Source organism: Lonchura striata, chromosome 2 (genome assembly GCF_050655825.1).
Source record: "Lonchura striata isolate lonStrDom1 chromosome 2, ASM5065582v1, whole genome shotgun sequence".
NCBI classification, from domain to species: Eukaryota; Metazoa; Chordata; class Aves; order Passeriformes; family Estrildidae; genus Lonchura; species Lonchura striata.
In genome coordinates this window covers 44,217,000-44,242,938 of record NC_140704.1, presented here as the reverse complement: position 1 = coordinate 44,242,938, position 25,939 = coordinate 44,217,000, and the positions used below count along the sequence as shown (strand labels likewise).

Sequence of the window (25,939 nt, the reverse complement as noted above, 5' to 3'; positions counted from 1 at the left end):
AGTCATGGCTATATTAAAACAATTAAAGGGAGGTATTAATTATGAAAGTGGTAATCATTGAACCAGTTACCATTTAGAAGTCAGGTTTTTGTAAATCACCTTCCCAATACATACACTTCCTGACACAGTGGTACTATATTGATGAGGAGAGGGAGGAATCTACCAGAATACCTTGAATTCACCTCATTCATCATTCATTGTAAAAAGACTTCCTTCATTATCAATTCTTCAGCATTACTTCATTGTCAGTGGATGATCCAGAGCTTGCAACAAAAACAAGAGAGTTGTCCTCATGAATTTATGTCTGGCTCTGCCAATGCTGTATACTGGGTTGTGGATATGCATGGAATTCATTCCCACTTTGTCACCCGAGAAGATGGGCTAGTGGTTCTGCTTGTTTGGTAAGCAACACAAACAACACTGTTTGGGGTGCCAGTTCCTTCATACCAAATCATCAGTGCCCAGCTGAAAATTCAGACCCTTACAGGCAATGATATGTTGCACCTTACATCCTCAGAGCATACTCACATGGAAAAGAACTAAAGAATTTGTGCTTGCTTAAATCAACAGCTTATTTTTGCAACCTTAATGCTATTTCAACATTTTATAATGTGCATGTCTCTTAACATAAGATTTTTTTCTCATCTCCAACACACAGAACTGTTTATCAGTGGCAAACATCTCATTCCCCAAATTGACAAAACAGAGGATTTTTATCTTACTTAGAAAGCAAACAAATGTTTGCAAATTTACAAAACAGATGGTTTTTATCTTATTTAGAAAGCAAACAAATGTGGGTACAAATCCTCCGTCTCTGAAGATTTTTAGCCTCTCTTAGACCAATCACAGAACACCCCTTTCTCTACCTCAAAGCTTAAGCATCAAAACTGAGAACCACAAATCACTCATTTTCTTCTGTCCATTCCAAAAAAATTCTCACAGTAACCTTTCTCTGCTCTCTCAGTGGTCCATTTCTCTGCATCACATCCCTCCCCCTGCTGTCTGCACCTTTTTCTCCTATTAGGCTTTAGGCAAATTTAATGGTGGCCTTTCCCACTTTCCACCATGACTTATTTAGCAGCAGGGGTGTAAGAGTTTACAAAACTAGTCAGGTTTATTGTTGGTAGCTTTTTGTTGGTAAATAGAATGAGTGTGTACAGCACAAACTGCTACAATGCATCCTGGTACAAAATAAAAGGTCATTAGGAGCCTCATGGTTGATTATAAGAATAAAGTTTTATTAAATCCCAACATTTAAAGCATTTGTTATACCACAATTTACATGTTTTCCAATCCATTTTATAGTAATTATATAATAAATATAATTTTCACAAAGTGATGATACTATTATATTCTGCTATTAATTCTGACATTAACTCTTCCTCAGCCCCTAATGAACTGGCCTTTTATAGGATGAAATATATATTCATTTAGTTAAATTATCCAGATTAAATATATTACATACACACATAAAATTTACAAAAAAAATTAACAATTTAAAAAATAAGCAGCACAACAATTTTTCATCATCTGAAATACTGAACACAGGTCTGCATTGTGTACATTCATATCAAACTGGAAAAAGTATAGAAAGAACCTTGAAGGACGGTTAGAGATTGCTGATTAGAGAGATTATAGAAACAGTTCATTCCTTTTATCAAACAGAAACTTGATCTAGGATACTTTCCATTCAAAATTAAAAAGCAAAATAAGAAAAGGCTTTGAAATCCTTTGGCACAGAAAGAAAACATTTTAAGTAAGAAGTAATCACCAGCAAACAACCTTTCAGAGGGAGATACAAAAAAAAGGGCAAGAACTAAATTGAGAACTCAATAAATATATGAAATGCCAATATGACCACTCCTAAAAGGGTGCATTATCTATTTCTGAAATTATACATAATCATTTTCCAAGAGAGGTACATACAAAGTAATGAAGAAATTTTGGAATGGAAGGACCTTTTCAGCTATGTTTTTGCACACACTTGATCAGAATGAAGAGAGAAACAAAAAAGGGCAGGAAAAAAAAAGTAATACTAGCAACTCACTGAGAAACTGACACGATCTAAAATCAGTCCCACAAATGCCTCCTGTTGTGGAAACAGGCTTAACAATTAGCTTTTTTAACATGGTAAGAACATTGAGTGCAACAAGTGGAAAAATCCTCCTGGACTACTGGCCAGGTGAGAATACTCTGCACCACTAAATCCAGAACACAGCTCAACTGAAGGCGAGTTGACAAGTAACCAGAGTTACAGGCAATCAAAATTCCTTCCTCCTAAGACCATATGACACTATGTGTCACTGACTGCTAAAAGCCTCAGATGGATCTCACATGGACAGTGGGCAGCGTTGAATACACATGGATACTTTAGGATACTTAAGTAGATATTATCACCAAATCATTAAAAAAAGTATACAAAATTGTAAGTGGTGGGAAACAGAAATTATCTAATCTGGCAAGAAGAGAGCATGTGTGGTAAAGTATTCAGTCTTTCAGAAGAGGACTGACTTCTCCAACAATTCCACTAAGCTTTGTGACACATTTACAGTATTTTTCATTATTCCTGAGTAAAAATATATGATGTTTGTACAGAAGAGCAGAATACAAAATGAGCATAGGAATTAGAAGCTCTGTCTGGGAGATATTTAGAGTGGATGAAGTCAAACCCCAAAATCTAAAACAAACGCTCAAGTTTACAAAGACTACAGTATTTTTCAAACACACTCCTATCTATCTACTTCAATATGAGAACAGAAGCTGAAGAACGAAACGGAGTGTTTATGGTTGTCTGGTTCAGGATCACAGAGGAAGGCAGGAAAAGACTTAACACCACAGCTCTGGTCTCCCACCTCAGTCTCCTGGATAAGAAGCGTTCTCTTTGCCCCATGCTGTGAGTCCGCCTGAGAGGAACACAGGCACTGGTGGCCAGAAAGGCAGGACAAGGGAAACCCTGTGGTTACAGCTGCAGACTGCAAACAGGCAGGTTTTCCAGGCTCTAATGGCTCTTGATGTTTCATGCAGCAGAAATGAGGTGGGACAGGAGGAGAGAGAAGATGCACAGAAGTAAAGTCTTTCCTTAGCCTGGACAAAAGTCACATATTATTTTACATCCTGGCTTTCTTACATGAACGCAAAGATATAGAAACAAAAATGTTCATATCAATTATTTTCTAATACCTCAAAAATCCCATTATTATGTTAATTTATGATAAGACCTTCTATGAAAGATGGGAAAAAATCCTCTATCCAAATCCTCTATCCATAGCAGTTTCTCTCCTATGTGTCCATCAGACAACCAGGACACTGACATGCAAATGCTCTTAGGGAAAGTCACCTGCTGCAGAGCTTAGTCTCATTAAAAGAGGACATAATTTACTTAAATATTAAAGTCTTTAACAAATTTCAAGCATTAACTTATTTGCATTGTATTGAAATAGCATTTATTTACTCTTGCAAGAGAAAAATGATGGAGGAGAAATTAGGCAGAAAGAAAAAAATACAGAATGAAGACAAAAGACACTGATTATTTCAGCTTTGGAATTAGTGTTTTTTATAAGGAGGTACTGTATGCTCAGACAGCAACAGAAGTTAATTTTGGAATTGTCCTCATTTGCTTTTATTAGAGCTATTTTCAGTAAGCAATTACTGGATGCCCAGCTGTTCTGGGGAAAATGCCTGAGAAAGACAGTTCCTTTCACTTTTTGGTGTCAGCCTCACCAACTTTTTAACTGGACAAAACTGAATTTCAGAACTGATGCCTGGCAACTGACAGTACTAGTAAGAAGCACAGACTGGAAGCCCTGGTGTATGCTGCAGACAGCTAGCAGGATAAAAATATCCAGTCTCAGTTAAAAAAAAAAACAAATCCTAAACTATTAAACTCTTCCTTTCCCATAACAACTCTAGCAAAAGCCTCCTAGAGTTTACATACTCAGTGCACACTCTTGCAGGCCTTTCTGCAAAGCATGCATAAGTGACTTCAGTGCACAAGCTCAGAACTTCACCTGTCTGAAATTTGGTAAGGCAGCTGTCTGATGGATACCAAACAGTGGAACATGAAGTAGCTGCAGGACACAGGTATTACTACACATGCACAGGACACACATTATCTCTGTGACATCAGTGTCATCTTTAAATGCAGAACCTCAATGATAATGAACTCAAAGACATAATTACTTGAGTAATTTAACATGTCCCAAATTTGTTTCATAAGCCCAAAATACAGTTAGTGTTTTTTGCTCAAACTTAACAGAACCTACTGAAGTTCAGCCCAACACATCTTCTCTGGCTTCCCTGAAAAAGGATTTGCTTTCATAGTAGAAGAGCAAATATACTGGCCAAAAAAAAAAAAATTAGAAGTCTGTCAAATGGAAAACTCCTCAAGGAGAACGTAGAATAATCTCTGTTATTTCGGCTCTGCTGCCCAGCCTCATGGGTATTCCATAGTACATTGTTCCTGGGCTGACGTAGACGAAGGTATTCTGCCCAACTTGGTACAAGCCAACAAAGAATGGATTCAGAAGATAAGCTCCTGCATTTAGAGGGAAAATCTGCCCTCCATGAGTATGGCCAGAGAGAATTAAATTTATGTCTGGTCTTTCCTGAAGGGCCCACTTTGCAGCAATTGGCTGATGAGCTAAGAGCACTATTGCATGCTCACTGCTACAACCTCTGAGAGCTTTTTTCAAATCCATGCCATGTCCCGAATAGCGCAACACATCTGCTTCAATATCATCCACGCCAGCCAGGCAGAACCAGTCAGAAGTGCTCTTTGGTGAAACAATCTTCACATTTTCATTATGCAATGGCTGAATATTAAATGATTTTAACAGCTCAAACCAGTTGCTAACATCTGAGGTGTAGTACTCATGGTTTCCTGTGACAAAGTAAGTCCCCAAAGGGGAATCAAGTTCTCCAAGAGGCTCAACAGCAGGTCGTATGATCTTTGCCTCAGCATCAGACAGGTCCCCAACAATCACGGTGATATCTGGTTTTAAAGCCTTAACCATTCTCACTATCATGGCAAGCTTGGTCTTCCCAACTGTAGGCCCCAGGTGAATATCTGAAAGCAAAACCACTTTCAGGTTATTCATTGCTGAGGGCAGTTTGTAAACTGGAATCTCCACTGAATTCACAGTAGGGGGCTGGGAAGCATTTAACAGCCCAACAACAGTCAGCACAAGAGTCAGCAAGACTGCCAGAACTGGTTTCAGTGCTGTTCTGTTCTTGTTGCCCGTGCCTGCCTTAGCGCCTCTCCCAGCCAAGAACTTGTAAGCCTGCTCTACGGAGCCCAGAGTGAAGAGGAAAAAGATGAGAATAATATAGGCCCCCAAGCAAGTGTAGGCAGCTAAAGAAAAGAAATAGGGCTCTTCTGCAACAAGAAATAGCAATGTAAAAAAGCTTGAATGAGCCAAAGCTAGAAACATGAACACAGCTATTTTCCACAGCATGAAACAGAAGGAGCTGGCAGCTGAAGACCTAGTGAACGTGGTGACTGTGCTCCTCCAAACATGAAGAGATCCCATCAACATGAGTGTATTAGCAAACAGTGCCATTTGCAGCCTTAGAAGCAAACGCCGCGTCCTGGAATCGAGCTTTTCCGCCAGGTAACTCCGTGATAGCATCATGGAGAAGAAAACCACTCCTGCAGCCACTGCAGCCTTTGCTTCAATAGGCAGTTGCTTGAAGGAGATCATCTTTGCTTCCTGACTGCTCCCTTCTGTTCTGCAGAAGTCTCCAGAAGTCAATAATGTGGTTATGAAGGGATGCCTTGGGTCAACAAAGCCTGCAACCAGGAACCAGTATGAGCCGCTTTAAAATATTACACACATTCCCTTTTTCCCAGACTGCAATAAAGGATTGTTACTCTACATACTACACAAGATGCTGGGTCATGCAGAATCACTGTCATAACAACACAGAGATGTCCTGAAGTGGAGTAAATCAGACAACAGAAAAGACTGGATGCTGAAGTCCCCTTCCAAGCTCCCTGTTTCCCTCGATCATTTCTCCCCCACACCCCCTTTTCTTTTAAACACTTTTTTCTCATCAAGACTTCCTAATAGTAGATGGCAATACATCACAACAGGGTTGCAGTGAGTCCAGGGAACAACCATTACAGCATTTGTAAATCCCGTACATGTTCTGGGACTAAGTTGCTTGTGATATTACCTTAATACATTATTTCTGTTCTTCTTGCCAAGCAGTTGGCTCCATCTGCAAAGAAGGCAACACCCTACATCATTCTTACCAAATGCAAGAGGTTCTACTAGCAGATGCTACAGCAGCAGTGAAATCTCCACTGGAACAATGCAACTGTGGTCCCAGAAACTGCAGATGATCAGCAGATGGATCTTTGCCTGCTGTTGTGAATCAGATTTCTCCAAAGCCCTGAAAATCACTAGGATCTGAAGATCAGTAGGATCAGTGAAACTCACACTACTCATTTCCAGCCCACTTCCACTACATGTAAAGTTTTCCAAGACTCAACACCTGTTCTAGTATGTCCTGGTCTAACAGGATGCAACCAAGTTGAAAAGGGATTAAAATACCACACCCTGCTCCTTTAGAAGGGAGTACAGAATCTAATGCATGACTGTTCACAGACTTGAAACAAACAAGCAAGCATCAGTTATGTTTGAATGGTAGCAGAATTCCCTGGTTTGCCCTGTATTTTGCTCAGTCATGGTGTTTCTATTATCGCTCAGGTTGCACATTTCTATTTAGAAGAAACCCGTTATTGTAATCATAGATGAAAAAAGTTTGGTAAGTCTTTCATAATATACAAGAGAGACCATATCTGACATAATAGCCCCATAATAGCATACTTATTTTCAAAACACTTCCTGTCTCTCAATCCACACTTAGATACAAAAAGCAAGCGATCATTATAGCAAAAAATGTCTCAGAACTAGGGTACAAAAGCAGCATTATAGGGCTCAGCAGTGAGCCTGAGCCCAGAAGTCTGCAAACCCCAGTTTGCCAGGTTGCTTATCTGCTGCAATACCCTCTCAAGCTAGTTTAAAAAAACATTAGCACATCTGTGATGACAGGACCCTGATCTACTCTGAGGACTCGACCAAGTTTTAAAAAGACCCCTTCCCTTATTGCTTATGTCAGGGAACTGTGAGCTGATAAGGAAAATCGTACTTGCCAGCCTCAGCTCCTCAAATCCTCTCAGTTGTTACTGAACTCCTCTTAAGAAATAGTGCTATTTTGCACATATGTCTCTGCAGAAAACACACAGAGCTAGGAAGATAAGAGCACAATAAATGCCCTACTGATTCAAGTCCATAGGTCTTCTAGGCACCATGCAATACTCTGTCTGGACACCGGCAGTAAGAAACAGTGTATAAAGAAATGACAGGACCCTGGCCACAGTCTGTGGTCTGCTCCGTCATGCTCCTTCAACTGACACAGCTGCTACAGGAGGGATTTTAGAGGGCAAATCCTTCACAGTCATTTCTTGTTGGAAATGGGTGTTAGAAAGTCTTGGATGTTGCTTAAGAGCCTGCCGTATTTAAATCTGGGAAATCAATTTTTAAAAATCTGTTGAGTACTGTCTGGTTCTACAACCTCCCATGGCAGCAAATTCTCGAAACAATGTATTTTTACAGTACTTTATCTGTTTGAAATTAACCTATTAAATCCTCCAAAAGTGCTAATACTATCAAGTTTGAAGAGTACTTGTTCTTGCCTGCCACCTTCAAAATTTTGGAAGGCTCAGGAACAACCTCACCCCTAACAAAGTGCACAAACTGTAACCCAAACTCCCCTTCCATAAGATCTCACATGATGTTCTATTTTTCATACATCTTTAACCACCCGTGCCCCATCCAACCACAACATCTACCAAGGTAATAGTGTCACTCTGCCTCAAACTCGAGGCATAAAACACGGAAACTGTGGAGCATGAGGATTCGTCCTTGGGCTGTGGTGTTGCGTCCCGCGGGACAAGGCTGCTACAGCAGAATCTGTGGAGAACAGGTAAAGCCCCTTTCCCTCCTCTCGCACACCACAGGATCAGCACGTTTATCCCACGGATCTCCCAGCGGGTCGGTACCGGTTTCTCCCAGCGAGGCCCCAGCGAAGCCCGGGCGCGCAGGCAGCGCCGGGGCCGGCAGCCCCGAGCCCCGGCGCCGGGCGGCACCGCCAGCCCTTCCTCGGCCCCAGCGGCCGGGAGCGGCCGGGAGCGGCCGGCCTGCTCGGGAGAAGGGCAGGAGCCCTCCCTGCCGCGGCTCCGCGACCGACCCCTCGGCGCAGCCACCAGCCCGGCACCCGCGCCCGTGCGCCGCCCTGCATCGCTCACGGCTGAGAAAAGGACTGAGGCGAAGCGCCTTCCTCCGGCAGCGGCAGGAGGCCCCTGCCAGCCCTCCCTCGGCCCTCAGAGCCGCCCCGCTGTCCCCGGCCGGGGGAGGCGAGGCGGGCACTCACCGCCGCCCCGAGGAGCGCGGCCAGGGCGGCCAGCGGGAGCAGCAGCCGCAGCATGGCGGGCGGCACCAGGAAACGGCGGCGTCAGCTGACGGCTCCGCCGGGAAACGGCCGGCGCAGGACGGCATCCCTCCTCCTCCTCCTCCTCCTCCTCCTCCTCCTCCCTGCCCGCGCCACCAGGCAGCGCCGCCCCACCCCTCCGAGCCCGGCTTCCTCCCGCCCTCCCCTCCCGGGTCGCCCCCCGCAGCCCGGCTGTGAGCCCGGTGCGCTGCTTCCCGTGTTAAAGCGCTGACGTGCAGCGCCGCGAGCTCCGGGGGACTTTGGGATGCAACCGCCGATGATAAATCCATGCAAGAACTTCTCCCACACAAAAGTTTCCAAGATGGAAAGGCCTTGCTGACCTTTACCTCGCCTAGACAGCCCATCATCCTGACGGGAAGCACTGGGTCTAGGTGGTCTCCTTCCCATGTTAAAGCACTTTGGGGAGCCCTGCACTGAAATCAAGAGACAGTCACCAGCGCTGAGCACACCGCCAAAGTTTGCTCCCATGCAATAGCTGCCAGGGCAGAAAGCTGATTCTGGCCTTTACCTCCAGTGTCAGACCGTCATCTGCAGCACCACTCACGCTCCAGCTGGTCCAAAGCCAAAGACTTGCCCCAGCTTCCCAGAAGAATGCCAGAACATTCGCAGCCTCTGCCACCTTGGCTGGGCAAAAAGGCAGAAAGAAGCATTTTCCCAGGGAACCTCACTAACTAGTTCCCAGAGCAGCCTGAATTTTGCTCACTTCATATCCAGAGTTGAAGTTTTGCTGGCAGTTCTCCTGTCAGCAGATTTTAAACTTGATTCATTATTGCTGTGGCCAAGAAAGCCACAAATCATCACTCAAGAAATTACAAATCATCACTTTGCCCACAGGTCCCTCTGTGTTAACAAGCAATAAATCAAGGACGGCACCTTTCCCAGTCAGTTCTCATAGTACCAGTACCAAGAGGTTAGGCGTTTCAGGAATCTTTTGGACCTGTTATCAGCTATGTTGATTTACAGGTACTTCTTAGTTGCTTAAAGACTAATTTGTTGGTGTTGTCATCCTGACTGGGTGGCCTATAGTAGACTCCCACAATCACACCTGCTTTATTTGTTTGTCCTTTAATCCTTACCTGGAGGCTCGCTTTTGCTAGTGACTGCGCATCTCCGGGGCTGAGCCAAGGCTTCTAAGCTCCTCTTGCTTGTTCCTCATGCTGTGTGTAGAAGCACTTCCAATGCAGTTCCTTGTATCCGGTGCCTTGTGTAGCCAACTAAGGCTCTCACCTCTCACCGGTGGCATGGTCTCTCAATCTTTGGTGTGCAGCTCCTTTGCTCATCCCTGGTGAGCTTCCTTGTATCGCTTTGCCCTGCACACTTCTGCAGGGAGTTAACTCAGGAGTTAAAAGTCACAGTATGAACCAGCCTACAGTATGAGTAACAAAGCCATTGCTTCTCCTAAAATAGTTGGACCTGAGATCTGTAAAGTTTTTATATCCCTTGGCACCAGATGCAGCCAAAAGAATGTTTACTTTAAAATGGGTACTCCAAACTAGGCAAGCAGGCACAGGCAGCTCCCAATTTAAATTAATAATTCAGAGGACAGGAACCTGAAGACCTGACAGGAATGAGAAGGTTTAACACCAGTCTTTGGGGTCTGGTTTGTCTATCCCCGCTTGCCAAATGCTCTGTAAAAGAAGCTGCTGGGGACAAGGCTCTTTACAGAGACTGCTAAAACATTTCTTGCCAGCAAACAGGAATTTGGTTCACAGAAATATGTATATATATTTTTTGTGGTAGAAACTGGATAACTGTGTATCTTCAGTACCTAGAATTTAAACCTGTCCTATTTTTGTGGAGGAAGTGTTGCTACACTTAGGGTACTGTAAATAATATCTTTTTTTCCTTCAGGCTCTGTGTTTGCAACCCATTCTTACAGCCAAAACTGTTATTTCAGCTGTTCAGGAGCTTACCTGTGCAGACCTGGGCTGATGCATTTTTTGTAATGGATGTTCTAATTGCCAGGACCATTCAGGGAGTTTTTGAGCTGTTTTTTTTTTTAATTAAAATTACTGTGAACCCATGTTGGAACAAAAAGACCCTTTTGTTTCCTCTTTATTGAAATCCCCAGGGACCCCTGTGTGTAATCTACATAAGCAAGTAACCTGTCTGGAATTGCAGTCAGACCCACTGGTCTCACTGACTGCAAATACCCTCCTCATAGAGGACACTGAATTGCTGCCACAGCCTCTCCCCTAAACAGACCATCTGAGGAGTTATTGCACTCTCAAGCAGCCTGCTTGGAATGAAGCAGTTTAATGTCCTCCTTTTACCTCAGGGAAGGAAAATAGGCATGTTAAAAGATAGGTATATGCAAACATGGTGAAGTTTTCACTGTGAAAAAAGGAAACTTCTTGGTCAGGCTCAGAAGAGGATATAGCCCTAAGTTTTGTTCTGTTTCTGCAAAATTTTTCCAGCTAAGTAAAAGCTAATGTCAAGCTAAGTACTTCTCTGCTTATAGTACCTGCAATAAATTAAGAATTTTAAAAATCTTCCCCAAATTGTGCTTAAGGACCCCAAAGCTAAAAAGAAGACATAGAAGAAATGCTGGTGGTATTAGTTTTCTCACTTTAAACAAAACCAAAAACAGTGTTTCACTGTTCATCTGTTCATGTTTTTCGCATGTTCATCAAGTTCTCTTGATGAACATGAAAGCAATATATTTTTAAGGAAAACAGAGATGCTTAGTTCCGCATCAATATGAGCTGAAGGGAAATCACAAGTTATCTCACAATGCATGCTGGTATTGCAAGAACTGACTGTCTCATCTCTGGTTTTGCATGAAAGGATTTAACTGTGGATGGCAGTGAGTGAGGATACAAATCAGGAGCCAGTTTGACAGAAATTTGGTAAGAGGACTAACATTCACACTATTCTGCTTCTGTTCTTGAGGGCAAAAAAGCTGCTGTTGTCAGCAACACTCACTTAACAAATGTCATGTGGCAGGAAAGTGATGAACAGGATAGGCAGCTGCCTGTGTTCTGGGCTGGAGGTTTTCTGCCCTGGAGGCTTTTAGTACAGTGGGACTGGCTCTGTAAAGTGGTGGGTTAAATTATACTTATTACATTACTTCCAGGGAGAATTAAACTAAGTCTGATTAAGGTCACTTAAATCCTGAATGTGAGGGTTCAGATTAATGAAGGAGAGACCAAAGAATGTGAAGATCCTTTGCATTAGAGGCTTTGCTTATGGGCATGCCTTTACCCTACTACAGTTAATGTAGCTCTCCCAATGCTGAATCACCTTGCATTATACCAAGGGCCAAACTAGCTTGAATTAAGGATAATTACCATGGATCAACTGCCAGGCAGCCATTTGCAAGCTCAGAGTAACTCATCCCTAATCCCAGAGACTCTGCCTGTGTTTTCACATGTGCTTTCCTTAGCAGGTGCCCTGGAGTTTGGCTGAGATCTACTCCCCCCTCTTCTGTTTTTCTACAGGGTGGCCCAGGAGGTGGAAGAGACCAAATTCTGTATCATCATACAGACCTATGCCTGTTCCATGAACAGTTTCAAGATGACAACCAATTTTTAGAGATACACAGACATCTTAGGGGAGATTTTGTAGTTGATCATGGACCATCCTGGGCTCCTTTCCCTTGGAAGGAGATGGTTTGCTGCTGATATGAGCATGGTGCCAAGTAACAGCAGAGCCCAACTCAAAACCTAGCCAGAATCACTCTTTTCTCCATAACTGGAACTGAGCCTGAATTGTGATTTGGAAATTTCCTTGAAGTATGAGTGGAACGCACATTGGTCACAGCTGAACACCATCATTAAAGTAAAACCCCATGGTGCTCAGACTTCCTACAGAGAGGAGAACTTAAATCAACATGATTTGCATGCAGCTTACCAGAAAGAAGACATAAAATGTTCAAGTTCATACTTCTATTAACCACTTCTCACTGGCTTCCTTTTCAAAGTCTTCCCTGCCACATTCTTCTGGATGGTTATCACATAAAGATGTGCCACCAGTAGGGACTTCATGGGACTCCCTGCCATCCTGCCCTGGGTTTCCCCACTTCTGCAGCAGGAATAGCCTGGCCTTTCCTCCTGAAGGTGGCATACTTTTGGTTTGCTCCATTTTGCTGTTTGCAAAGCACCTGGTGTTGCAGGTCATGAGACAGACCCTGCGATCTTGACTCCTGCCTGCTGGCAGCCTTGGCAGGCAGCAGTGGGAAGCTGTGACCGTGGGGCAACCTGGAGAGGGCAGGACTAGACCTGGCTCCTCATTCCTGTCCCAGCCTCCCAAAAAGACACTGGAAGCTGCCCAAAGGAATCCATTTCTTGTTCAAGGGTATTTTTTTCTCCCCAGTGAAAGTATTTTGCAGCAGGACACAGCCTAGTAGTAACCTCTGATTTGCCCTGTACTAGATGATGCACATGAGCAAAAAATTGATGGCATGATACATTGTCCTTTTGGTATCAAAAGAGCTTACCAGGAAAAAAAAAAACAAACAACAAAATAAAAGTAAAATAAAGAGAAGATTGCCACATGTTTTTAAGGTACCTAAAACATGAAAACCACAGAGTAAACAGTCTGTGACAGGTCTGATCAGGCTGAGGCCCCAGGAGCACACAGTCAGCTCAGCCTACAAAATGGTTAATTGTAGGTGTAAAGAGCAAACATCACATGCAGAGTGTGACTACTGAGTGCCACATCCAAGCTGGCCCCTGCAGCAACTGTCCCGATGAGTCCCTTCACTCCTCCGCTATTCATGTCTCTCTTTCCCACAAGCAGCCTCCATGGAAAAAGAACTAAATTACAAATCACCTATTTTTTTTTCCTCACCAAACTGATCTTTTTGTTTGCAATTTAAGTAGGTCTGACAGCTAGAAGAAAATAACATTAAAAAGCTCCCTGGGGATACACAGCTCTGCACCCTTCACCAGATGCTTCAATGACATGTTCTGGGGAGAAATCAGGAGCTCACTGACTGCTGCCAGCCACAGGTGCTTTTAGTCAGCCCACAATGAGCAGTCAGAGGGAAGTCGGAGCATGAACATGGGCCATTTCCCCATGGAGGAGGTTTGGCTCCATCCGCTTCTGCTGTGGTTTCTGCAAGGTGACCTCTCGGTTACATGAGCTGCTTTTGAAGGGGTCTGGAGGAAAGGTCTGTGCTAGTTGAAGGTCCCCAGTAGCAATGACCCACCTTGTGTTGTCACCAGGCTTCATCCCCAGGTATTGTTCTGGACAAGCTGGTGCAGAACATATGGAATATTTAGGTGCACTTGTCTTGCATCGAGCCCACCAGGCTCAGCTACCTTTTGTGATGGTAGACCAACTAGAAAAGCAATCTACAACAGAAAAAGCCCAAAATTTTTTTGTTTACTGGTGCTTAATGATCAGCTTTGCAGGCCAACAACAATGAGCACTGTGTCTAAACTCAAAAATAAGAAAGAGAAGTTGGAGGTAGAGATTAATCACTTGCTGCAGAGGATGCAAATATTTAAGACTGCAAAGTACTAGTAAAGCCAGGTACTTTTCCTTCTTAGTTGCTAAATCAGTTAAGAGTAATATTTCAGTTTTGCTCATGAATCTTTTGCAAGGTACAGCACTTTTAGATTACTTTTTACATGTGCACACTGAGGAGTCTACAGCTTGTTAAAAATGAGATTGCAGTCATTGTAGTACATCCAAGGACTTAATCAGCACAGTGCCATAGAGAAGCTGAAGACCTAATGTAGGCTAAATGTAAATTTGTAAAATGGAAATAAGTAAATAATTTGTATCAGCGACATAAATTTCTGTGTGGTTTGTTCATTTTCCGGCCAGAGTTGTTTCAAAGATTTGAGGTTTTTATTAAAGGTAGAAGAAGAAGAACTACAAGGAAGAGAGTCACAGTCCTACTTCAGAGTTGTTTCAAATCAGTTGTCTTCCCCCATCTTTCCTCTCCAGGCTACGGAGCTTACTTCAGGACTGAGGAGCAATCTGGCTGAAGATGGCAGCTGCAAGTGTTGTGAGTATACAGCTATGTCACTGTTCATCTCCTTTTCCTTCCCTCCTCTTTATCTCCATCAGTTTTCTGCCTCTTTTGAGCCACTGGTACCATCCCAACATAGCAGTAACACAAAAACTACTTCTCCCCTTCTTTCCAAGTTGGGCATTTTGCCTTTTGTTATGTATTTGAAGCCAAGAAAATTATGGTTTGAATTATCTGACAGACATAGTGCTTCTACCTGCCATTTTAGTAACTGAAGTTGGCCAGACATCGTGAACTGTTCTTTTGTTTTTCACTCAATTGTCATTTTGACATTTTGACTCATTGAGTTATTCACTCAATGGGTCATTTTTATAAATCTCTGTTGTGCTGCACACTCCAAGCAATCTGAAATGACCTGTTTCACTGGCAGTCTTTGCACTTTCTTATTTAAATGGAATATATTAAGCATCTTCAATTGCATCTGGTGGAGAGGGGCAAACGTACACTTTACTGAGGCTCTCAACAGAAATTTACTAGATGTCCTATTGCAGGTCACACATCCTGGCAAGAGTAGCCTGGATTACTACAGGAATGGCAGCATGGTGTTGTCCCTGTGTGAGAACCCAGTGAACAGCACAGACTTCATGTGTGACAAGAGGCAGGTCAGGCAGTTTGCTCAAGCCTTCCTGCCAGTGTTTTTCTGGCTCATCTTTGCTGTGGGCACAGTGGGGAACACCTTGGTTGTGCTTGTCTATTGCAAATACCACTTCAGGAGGAGCATGATGGATCTGTACCTGCTTCACCTGGCCATCGCCGACCTCCTGCTCCTTTTCACCTTTCCCTTCTGGGCCAAAGCTGCTTCTGATGGATGGATCTTTAAGGACTTCATGTGCAAGGTTGTGAACAGTATGTATAAGATCAACTTCTATGGCTGCAGCTTGCTTCTAACCTGCATCAGCTTTGACAGGTACATCACTATAGTCCAAGCGATGAAAGCTAAAACTTGTAAGCGAAGGTGCCTCCTGCGCAGCAGGCTCATGTGCCTGGCTGTCTGGCTGACATCTGTGAGCCTGTGCATCCCAGAACTCATTTACAGCCAGAGCACACAGGTGGGTGATGTAACAGTTTGCAAAATTATGTACCCACCAAACGTCAATGTGATCTTCAGAGTTACAGTCCTGGCCTTGAAAGTTATCATAGGATTCTTCCTCCCGCTCCTTGTCATGGTGATTTGTTATGCCCTTATCATCAACACCCTCCTACAAGCCAAAAGATTTCAAAAGCAGAAGTCGCTGAAGATCATCACCATGATCCTCACCGCTTTCCTCCTCTCTCAATTCCCATACAATATTGTTTTGCTGATCAAAGCCATCAACACCTACACAGGGGTGGTGCACAGTTGTCAGGCTGCCAACCAGCTGGACATCGGGCTGCAGGTCACCCAGATCATCGCCTTCCTCCACAGCTGCCTCAACCCCTTCCTCTATGTCTTTGCTGGCGAGCGGTTCAGGATGGCACTGGGCAGGATGATGCAAAGCTGTGGCTGCTGCTGGAGCAGGGGCCAGGAGCACTCCTCTGCCTGTGACAGCCAGGAGCACAGCTCAAACTGGTCCTTTGCCATGCTGGGGAGGCGGCGGGTCAGGAACTCCCTGATCCTCAACACTCACTGGGCCTCCTCTGTTATGTCCCCTCCTTGCAAAGTCATCCTGTAAGTTAGTCCTCGCCTTCTCCTCTCCAGAGAAGCACAAGCTCTTTGGAGACCATCTGTATACCCCAAAGATTATCCCAGAGGGGCAGAAAGGGTTGAGGGCCTGTCTTTGACGTGCAGGACCCAACTGAGGGCTGTTGGATGAGAGAACAGGAAACCTTTGGCAGATGGGAGCAAAATGGAAACATACTTGCTATAAACAGAACTGATAGATGTCAAAAACTATCTTTGTGACAGCTGGCCCATCTGCAGCTCAGACCACAACCTGAAATAACAAGTCTCATAGCAGGTGATACACCCAGCTATGGCAGCAACACAGGCAGATGAAGCATTCTGACTGCAGGAAGCAGCAGCAGGGGGTTCAGCCTTCATTTGCTGTCACACCAGGTTCCCCTATGAATGTGGCCTGACTTGGGAGTCCTGCCAGATTCCTACACCAGATCCCATCCTGTGTAAAGGTGAATGGTCTTTAGCTCTGATACTCATTTGTAGCAGTGAGCAAATGCTGCTCTCTGTGCCTGGGAAAATGCAACTCTGTTTGGCTGCATAGGTGGTTTTTCTTGCAAAGAAAAGCCAGTTGTTCATATACATAAAGGGAGCATTGTAGAATGTGGTCTTTCTTATTCCTGTATTTTAGCTGTGTGATGTCATGTACAATGGCTCCTGTTTTCATACTGGAAACAAATCACCCCTCAAAATAAAAAATTAAGGACTTTGGAGACATAGTTGTCTGTCCCAGGGATATTTGCTTCATGGTGCAAAGCTGTCATAAACCAGAACACAAAACCCAAACCCATGGTTCAGCTGACCACCAGTTATGCACCAATATCTTTGAAAAATATATTTAACATAGCACCAGTAAGACAGGGAGTAATTAAGTGTCAAACCTAATGAAATTTGGAATGAGACATCAGGTTGTGGAGGCTGCCATTGCCAGAAGTGGTGTGCTGTAATGCACCCCAAAACCTGAGCCCACAGAGCATCATATATCTGTTCCGCCTTGCTCATCCTCTCACAGGGACATGGCCTTGCCAGTCCTGCCTGACCAAAGCCTGCACCTCCCACTCTTTAATTGCAGGATGTAGTGCTCAGGAGGCTTTGTTTTAAATAATTTCATGTAACCTGGTTTACCTTCTTGTATTTAGCTCTTGCAGGGAAAAAGAGTTTTCACTGTTTCACATTAAAGCATGCTGGTAAACAAGAGCTTTCTGCAGAGTTTGATGCTGCTTTTCTAGCTAATAAGGTATACCTGGGCAGATGGGTGTTCAAGTTTCATATACATTCATTAGGATTTTTTTTTACCTTTTCCTTAGGGGGAAAAATGGTCAAAGATGTATATAATTTTCACTGTATGTATAGGAAGGGTATGGGTATATTTTGTGATTTTTGCTCAGCAAACAGAAGCCAAAATTAAATAAAGGCACTGCCACATACACCAAGGGGATGAACTGGTTGTTTCTTACCCATGCATCCTTCCCAGTTCAGATCCATACACATAACCTGTTTGTGATCACTGCATTTACCCCTCTCAAAAGAAGCCAAAGGAAAACTTTGCTAAGAGGGTCTGTTTCAAATACCTAACCCCTGTGGTGTGGAAGTTGCAGCTGAGAATCCTGCAGGCACCAGAGCAGGTTTAGGCTCCTGACATGAAGGCTGGGGTGCAGAGCAGGTTTCTAAAGGCAGGGGAGGAGGGACCACACTGGGGGAAGATGCTTCTCCATAGCAGCTCAGCCCTATTACCCCTTCCTGAGGCTGGGGGTGATAGGGCACATACTCAGAGGGTTCTCCTGGCTCCCAAAGAGCCCTTGAGTTATGCAAACAAGTGTGCAAACCTTAGCTGCTGCAAGCTCCTCTTCCCTGCACTATGTCTCACAAGCCCCAGGAACCTGAACTTCATGGCCATCTCACCAGTCCCCAAAATGCAATGGGAAATATTCGTGCTCAATCAGCAGGTGAAACTGCTGAGGGTGGTGAAACAGCAATGAATTTGCAGCAGTTTGGGGTGACAGAGTTGTCCCTATGTCATGCAGTGACTGCTCTGAGTCAGGCTGTTCCCATCACTGTGCCAGGGGAAGCTGGAGACCAACAACCTCCCTGGGGGGTGGTTTTTACTCTTGGGGTTTGTTCCACCACGGCTGCCTGCAGTTCAGCAGCTGCTGGTGGCTTCCCAAGCTGCTCTCACCACACAAACTCGGGGGGAAGCTGTCTCCCTGCACCCCTCTGGCTGCAGCCTCATCAGCAACCCTTCTTGTTGGTCAGCACAAAGCAGGGACTCAGTCATGGAGGTGTTTTTTGCCATTAATCCCTCTTGCATCTGCTGGGGGCCTTTGTCTCCCAGCAGCACAGCTCCTCGTGGTCAAACCCTTCTTGGGCTCCTCTGTCCCTCTGCCTTGATAGTTTACTTGCATTTATCCCACCACAATCCCTCTTGTGCCTGGCTAGGGTGTCCCCAGCCTTCACCTGATGCTCTTTTCCAGGACGGGAGGTTTCCTCACAGGCAAAGGGTATTGCCTTCCTTGCTTCATGAGCAGTCCCAGGGGATTCTACTCATGTTTTATGCACAGCTCTAGCAGGATGAGCACCCAGCAGCTGCTGGAAGTCCTGGTAAAGGCCTGAGATCTTCCATAGCTTGGGTCCCCTCCCTTCTCTTTGAGGTCAGTTTTTCCTAGATGTTCCCAGGTTTGGGCTGTAGTCTCCCATGCTTTTGCTCTTCTTCAAAGAGGCAGCCGGACTCGTCCCTGCCCCAAGTGTTGCATTGTCACCATGGTGCAGGCAGTCATGTAGAGCAGCACCAGCCTGCTTGTGGTACCAGGGGAGGAAGCTGGGAGAGCCCATGGGAAACTTTCACTCTCTGCAAGCAAACCTGCCTACCTGGTGCCTGCTCTGCCTGAAACAGAGACATCTTTATGGAAGCACCTCTTCCAGAGAGCAGGGAAGTGACAGAAGGGTGTGTAAGTACAGGAATTATTACTATATTTGGACTTCAAGCCTCCCTGTGACACTTCAAAGAATAATGAAGAGGATATGACAACCTTGTGGCAGCTTCACATGGTCCCCACAGAAAAATGTTATCCTGTTTGTACCAAGACCAGTTCTTGGGGCACAGACCAAGAAATATAAGGCAGAAGTAGGGTTGTGAGAGCCTTTTCCCTGGCACCAAGGGAGGGGATATTACCCAGCATGGATAAAAATACATTACTGGAGATGGACATAAAGACTTCAATGGCTGCAGCAGTTCCCTGCAGAGTTGAGGTACCACAAGGCATTGTCACTTACACATGTACTGGCTATATAAAACTCATTCTTTGCAGTCCCTCACACTCCAGATTAGGCTTTGCTGGAGCCTTTCCTAGAAGGAAACTTCTGAATGTGAAGCCAGGACTCCAGATACCTCTGGAGATGCTCTGAAACTTCTACTGGTAATTCTAGCTTTGAAATGAGGGGACGGTAATATAAATTTCATAAAACCCCCAAGTAGATTATACAATTATCAGATTTATCTTCCACACAATGCTATCTCTACAAGGCAAAAAAGGGACAAACATTTGCAGTGATAAAGAATTTTATTCTTAAATTCCTGAGGTTAAAAAAGAAAAAAAAAAAAGCATAAAGAAAAACATTCCAACACAACCATTAACATTTCTGTAACTGTACAGACACTGGTATACATGATTTTTCCCATATCTGGAGCAGAAAGTTTGATCTGAACAGGGCTTGCAATTCTTTGGCAGTTAAGACCAAAAGATGCTTCTGAACAAGTTACAACCTCCATGATTGAGCATAATTAAAACTATAGTGCAATTTCAGTTTTAAGAAAAAAGTCAGGCTTTGGTAGCTTTGCTATTTTTTAATGTGGTACACTCTTGTGCAATACCTCTTTCATTTTTCATAAAGAAACACTGAGTAATGTTGAGTAAAGGAACACTGTCATTTTCTTGAAGAAACTACATTCCTTCCTTTGCAAAAACCTCCTTGTAATAAAAAATCTTACTCTCTATATCTCCTTATGCTTTCCAGCACCCATAAAAACATCTAATTGCTTATGCTGACCACAATGTTTAATCTCTTTGTCCTATGAATGTGAAATCTCCTTCAATTAATTTCATGATCAATTTAAAATATTTTTCTCTTTATTGCATTCCTGCAGATAATAAAATCCTAATTCAACACATCACCTGAGCACCTATAAATAAAAGGTTCTTTTCAGCATTGCTGGCATAGCTCACATGAACAAGCATTTTGTGAATGGAAGAATGGGGTGCTTGAATGAAATAATCTCTTGCACAATGAAATAATCTCTTGCACAAGCTTGCCCTTGTGCAAAGTCCTTTACTGGGTTTCCATGATTCCAGTAATGAACTGTCTGGGACATTTAAACAAAAGGTCTCTACTAATATCAGGTTCTTTAGTGTCACTGCACAACCTCTTACAGCTGTTATGATGGGATTGCTGCTCCTGGGAAGCTTCTTTGAACAGTTGCACTCCTGTCCACTTGCACCTTACCAGCCTGATACTTCATCATTGAAACTTCTTCTCCTTAAGTACTGTCTTTGGTCAGAAGCAAACATTTTCTTTTAATCTTTAAACTACAGCTTCTGACTCCCACTCTTAGTTGTCTTTCAGAGAGAGAAAAAACCCCCATAAAATTAGTCTCAAAGGGCAGGAAAACCTGAAGAAAAGGGACCATAAAGACTCAAATACTAAATGAAAACAATCCAGTGGATTTACTTTCCTTCTCCCTATCATAGGCTTCAGCCAGTCTCAGGACTGTCTACATGAGAGACCTCCAGAAAAACATCTGGCTTACTACATGGAGACAATTATTTTGAGAGCTACATGAACAGGGGCTTAAAAACATTTGCCACAGAATAAAAAAAAGTCAAGAACTGGATGTGGAGGGAAATCAAGAGGGCAATCAAATTATTTTTAGTAGATAGGCTTCAAATACTTTTTAACAGAGATGTCATATTTTGGCTGCAGATACTTGACAGTGTCCCTTTACCTTACATTTGGCATGTTAAGAAAGATATCCCAGTAAAATTAGTATTCTAAGTAAACAACAGCAAAATGTTTTTAAAAACCACACCTAAAAGCTTAAAAGAAAACTGCAGCAGACTTCAGTAACAGCTCAGTGAAATTGCATAGCGTATGGTACACAGTACTCCATTTTTAAGCAATAAATAATCTCTTCTAGCCTAATTAAATATAAAACATCTTCTACACTGAAATATGCTGTAATTCATGAACCATTTATTGCTGTTCATCGCCCACTTCAGTCTCTCGTCCATCTCATTTTCATGCACACAACCACTGCAGCCTTCAGGAGCCTGCCCCTTCCACTGACCACTCTGCCTGACAGAGGGTTGGGAGCACACCACCACTAGAGGGAAAAAGGCAGCGGAAGGCAAGGGAACACTGTTGATGAGTCAGAGACCTAAATCCTAGGTGCTCCATGAAAAGTAGTCATTCTTTCACAATCTGTTTCAGGATCACTGTATTATAGATTGTTAACAAATGGAACAAATTATGAGCAACCTTTAGCTTTAACTGCATTTATTTTCTTTCCTATGATCAGAATTTTCCCTCTGCCACAGCTGCTCCTGTGTAAATGTCCAACACTTGCTTTGTGATCTCCACCTTTTAAACAATCAGTCCTTTGGGGTGGGAGATTCCTTATGAGTATTGGATTGTACTGGCAAAACATAAACACCAGCTGGCCTCTCCTGACCACGTTCCCTAGCTGAGCTCATTCCCATAATCCCTCTCCTTGCTTTTAAAAGTTTGCCCCTTTCCTCTCCCCAAACCATTTGCTTCAGCTTATGCTTGCCCTTTTTTCTTCTTTCCCTTCATGCTTTATTTTCTGTCTCCCACCATGACCCCTGTATGACAGTTACAGCTGCTACCAAGTCTCTGCAGGGTTCCTCACAGGTTTTGCTGGTCTTCTACTAACTGCTGCACTAAAACCCTTCAGGTCTGAGGTTTCCTAGGAGAACAGTAACATGAGAAATCAGACACACTTAAATTATGAGGAGGGCTGGTTGGGAGAAAGAACTTTTCTTCTTTCTCCTGCCAAATGTTTTGCCATTCTATTGGAAGAGAGTTGTTTTTTTTTTTTTTTTTTGTACAGAAAAATTCACTTTTGGGTATTTGACAAAAAGCTGAAATTCTATATGGAAAGCAGATGGTTTGCATAAAAAGTTTTGCATAAGTGAGATATATAAGCAAGAACCCAGTCTTCCTTTAGAAGGCAGTGTTAACAGCCCCCAAATCTGAGATGGAAAGTTAACAGCTGGTTAGGCTTAGGAAACAGTTGCAAGGCTTAGGAAAGGGACAGAATGCACTAACACCACTGGGTGGAGAGTTCTGCTTTGGATGGACATTTTGAGACCCATTTAAACATTATTGCTGCCTTCCATGTAGTCTAGAGAGAGAGATGCTGCTGATCTCCCCAGAAATTGTGCTTTCCTGTGAATGCTAAGGTGCTAAGGCAGGAAAAAGGAATACTCCTCTTCCCAATACCACCCAGTGAGCAGTACTTTATTCCACAGGGGGAATAAATGTTCTGCATTCTGCCACTGGTGCTCACTGTAGGAACTGGGTTCCATAGGCCAACATACAAAATACAGTGAGCCAAAGTGAAAGGAGTTGCTGCTTCGTGTTTATTATTTTGTAACCAGCATTCAGTGCCAAAGCATTGGAAAAAGCCAGTTAAGACTTAGCAAATCTAAGTCCAAAATGTATAAAACTCCTAAGGTTTGCTGCTTATAAAACTTGGAAAAGATAAAAAACTCTAGATGGATTACAATAATTGTGAAGACTGAAGTATTGCATAATTGCTGCTCTGACTGTAAGAGCAGTACAGCAGAACATAGATGGTTATGTTTACACCTCAGTGAAGAGGTCAAAAATATGCATTTTTCTTTAAATTTCCTTTTGAAGGATATTTCTGGAAGAAAAATAACTCAATTTTCATCAGAGAATTTCAGTTTGCATTTAGATACCCCCACACTTATTTTTCTCCTCACTGAAAAGAAAATTGGTTATTATTGACCTGTTAAACCACACAACATGGCTTTTCAGCAGTCTGTACACAGTACAGAACCATTAGTGTTCCTGAAAAGGTTTCTGTTTTTAGTGTACACATCTCCTCTTAAGTGCATTAGAACTATTGCATAGTTTCAAAGTCTTCAAACACAGTGGTAATCAGAATGCTTACACATGTACATAAATAATATCATATCTTAAAAATCTAATTAAAAATACACAGTATAGTAAAGGCTATGGAAAATCGCTTCCATCATAGATGACAGGTCGCTCAACAGCCAAGTGATAAAACACTCTTTTTGAGATAAACCTGTTAAGAAAGAAAGAGAGCAAAAAGATCACGTTAGCTGAAGCCAACAAAGAGGGGAAAGCCTTAAAAGTGTATACAGTTTTTCAATTCACTGTTGTCAAAAAGAAGTATGCCTGCACAAGGGCCGTCAGGTTTGTTGTTAAAAAGATGACAATCCTGACTAAACTTGGAATGAGTCACAAATGACTTGACTTGCTTAGTTTCTCTTAACCCTCCCAGAGGTTCAGGAAGAAGAGTGGAATTCTGCTGCGGGGGTAGGAAAAAAACCCAAACAAGAAAAAGAACGAAAACTCAGTCTTGAAGACCTCTTGGCATGGAAAATTTTCTTATACTTACTTCTGAGTGGCAGAATAATGGTACATGTGATCAGTTCCACAGCCTATAAAACCGAGTTTATTTCACCTTTTACGCCTGGCTAGGACCTACCTAGAGAATGTGTTGTCAAATATCAGCGTATAGATTCCAGCGTTTCTGACTTTCACCTGTCCTCTGATAGTTTCCTTATGAGAGTTGCAGCGAGTCATAGGGATAAGAACCTGGAATTCAACAGCAAATCAAAATGAAGCTTGCTGTCTTCCCTATAAATTGACATTTTCTTTCAGAAAACCTTGATTTCAGCCACCTTGAAACTCTCAAAGTGCATCTATGCCTGTAAAAAGAATTATTCTAACTGATTAGCATTAAAAACTCATCCAATATAAAATCTCAGAGTAAGACATCTGTTTTCCTTGGATTATATCTTTACAGCACCAACCTATGGCTATTAATTTCTGCTTTAGAGATAGAATCAAATCTTGAACTTTTAAATGTTAATCTAAGAAGCTTTAATAACTTAATCAAGTGGTACATTAAATCCATATATCCAAGAGCAGGATTTAGCTAAATATATATTTTAATATGTTTTTCTATTCCCTGTGTTATAAAATAAGCTTTCTCAGCAAATCTCAATTTATTATCTGAGCTTACAGCAAAAGTGTGTGTATCTGTGGTTCTATGTGTGTTTTGCTGTAAAATCCTAGCACAGCTGTCAGAAGAGCAGCTGACATAGATCAAGGATGACCCTATAAAACACAAAGTTTTACCGAAGAAATATATCAAGACAAAAGCAGCATTCATAGTTCATTCAGCTTTCAGATTAAGAAAAAGAGATATTTTACATGGAGCTAATAACCTTGCAGTGAATTAACACAAGCTATATAAATGTCTTATTCCCCCAGTATATCACAGCCATAGAGTTCATCCTACCACGGTGGATTAGACTAACAGCTGCCTTGTGTTCAGCAAAACTTTGCAATTAGTTGAGTAAAACAGATTCACTTAATCTGTAATCCTCATGAAATATGGATAGCACATATAAAACTGGGTACCTAGGGCATGGCAAAAAGATTTTACACATGAAGGGCACTTAAGTATATGCTTCATTGTAAGAAATGTAGCAAACCAAGAAAGTTACCTGTTTCCCTGTGGCTTCTGCTCAAGGGCCTGGCAAAACCAACCTTAAAGAGTTTACGTACTAAGTGAAATTCAGAAAAAAAGATAATTTTGCAGACTTGGACATTCAATTTTGATTAATAATACTGGGTGAGTTTCAGATACAACCAATAGAAGCTACAGGGCTTTTCAACTCAGCTTTTGCAGGCAACATTATAGATGTAGCTTTGCCTTCAGCAGAACTGCAGCTTAACTGGAGAAACAAATCCTTAATGCTTAGCAACTGGCATTCTGGTGAAGACCTCATAGCAATACTTGTCAATTCCTGCAGCTTGGATGAGTGTAGAGCAATACAACCTCTAAAGTAGTAAGGAGACAAAGGTCTTACTTTGCACTGATCCAGAGGTGTGTCTTCAAACTCTTGGTAGACAACGCTGAAGGATATGCTTTTGGGGTCTGATGAGAAGATCCAGCTGATTGTTAGTCCCATCTCTGTAACAGTGATGGGAATGATACTGTAGGTGCTAGATTTGATGAACAGCTCTCTGTTGCTTTCTCCAAAATTTATGATCTCTTCTACTGTAAGGGGTAATTTCATCCTGTGAGGGAGAAATATACAATTACTTGAAGAGATACAATCCACTTACTCAGACAAAATCACTTATCATTGATTTTTATTTTCCATCTATTTCAGGTAGACTCCACAGTGTATTTGGAACATGTCCACAAGATGCATGAAAATTCATCCTCAGATGAAGGTAAAACCTACAAAAAAGCTGAATGATATTAAGAACCCTCACTGCTCTGGCACAAGTAGATTTTGTTCACTTATTTATTTCATTTCAACTGAAGAAAACCAGTGCTGGAATAAAGTTACTACAGATAAAAAAAGAGTTCTGCCCTCTACTGTTCTTTTTAAACAAAAAGTAAGTGACCTGGTTTATTCACCTTCCTAGCTGAATCTAAAAATTTGCACAGGAAACAGGAAGGATCAGAGTTCAGAGGGGAC

General features: G+C 42.7%; 4 protein-coding genes across 15 annotated transcripts in view; 1 reads left to right on the top strand and 3 right to left on the bottom strand.

Moving 5' to 3' along the window:
- Positions 1 to 8,599, bottom strand: part of GLB1 (galactosidase beta 1) — a 41,071-nt gene extending 32,472 nt beyond the window's left edge. The window contains exon 1 of the mRNA XM_021531263.4: positions 8,437 to 8,599. Coding sequence (XP_021386938.3) covers positions 8,437 to 8,490 — 54 coding nt within the window. The 5' untranslated portion in view covers positions 8,491 to 8,599. The remainder of the gene's footprint in view (positions 1 to 8,436) is intronic.
- On the bottom strand, positions 1,217 to 8,599 carry TMPPE (transmembrane protein with metallophosphoesterase domain). Its single transcript, XM_021531265.3, has 2 exons — positions 8,437 to 8,599; positions 1,217 to 5,788 (listed from the first exon to the last, which is right to left on the bottom strand). Exon 2 carries the CDS (start codon positions 5,697 to 5,699, stop codon positions 4,383 to 4,385), a length of 1,317 nt encoding a protein of 438 aa, XP_021386940.3. The 5' UTR covers positions 5,700 to 5,788; positions 8,437 to 8,599; the 3' UTR covers positions 1,217 to 4,382.
- On the top strand, positions 5,704 to 18,892 carry CCR9 (C-C motif chemokine receptor 9). The gene is made up of 3 exons (XM_021531300.4): positions 5,704 to 7,989; positions 14,413 to 14,473; positions 14,989 to 18,892. Exons 2-3 carry the CDS (start codon positions 14,456 to 14,458, stop codon positions 16,147 to 16,149), a joined length of 1,179 nt encoding a protein of 392 aa, XP_021386975.4. The 5' UTR covers positions 5,704 to 7,989; positions 14,413 to 14,455; the 3' UTR covers positions 16,150 to 18,892.
- Positions 18,893 to 19,689: 797 nt separating this feature from the next.
- FYCO1 (FYVE and coiled-coil domain autophagy adaptor 1) overlaps positions 19,690 to 25,939 on the bottom strand; it is a 45,410-nt gene continuing 39,160 nt past the window's right edge. For all 12 annotated transcript variants that reach the window (XM_021531258.4, XM_085573286.1, XM_085573289.1 and 9 more), the window contains 3 exons: positions 25,319 to 25,529; positions 23,926 to 24,035; positions 19,690 to 23,499 (listed from right to left, as the gene is read on the bottom strand). In XM_021531258.4, the coding sequence (XP_021386933.3) occupies positions 23,424 to 23,499; positions 23,926 to 24,035; positions 25,319 to 25,529 (397 nt within the window). In that variant the 3' untranslated portion in view covers positions 19,690 to 23,423. The remainder of the gene's footprint in view (positions 23,500 to 23,925; positions 24,036 to 25,318; positions 25,530 to 25,939) is intronic.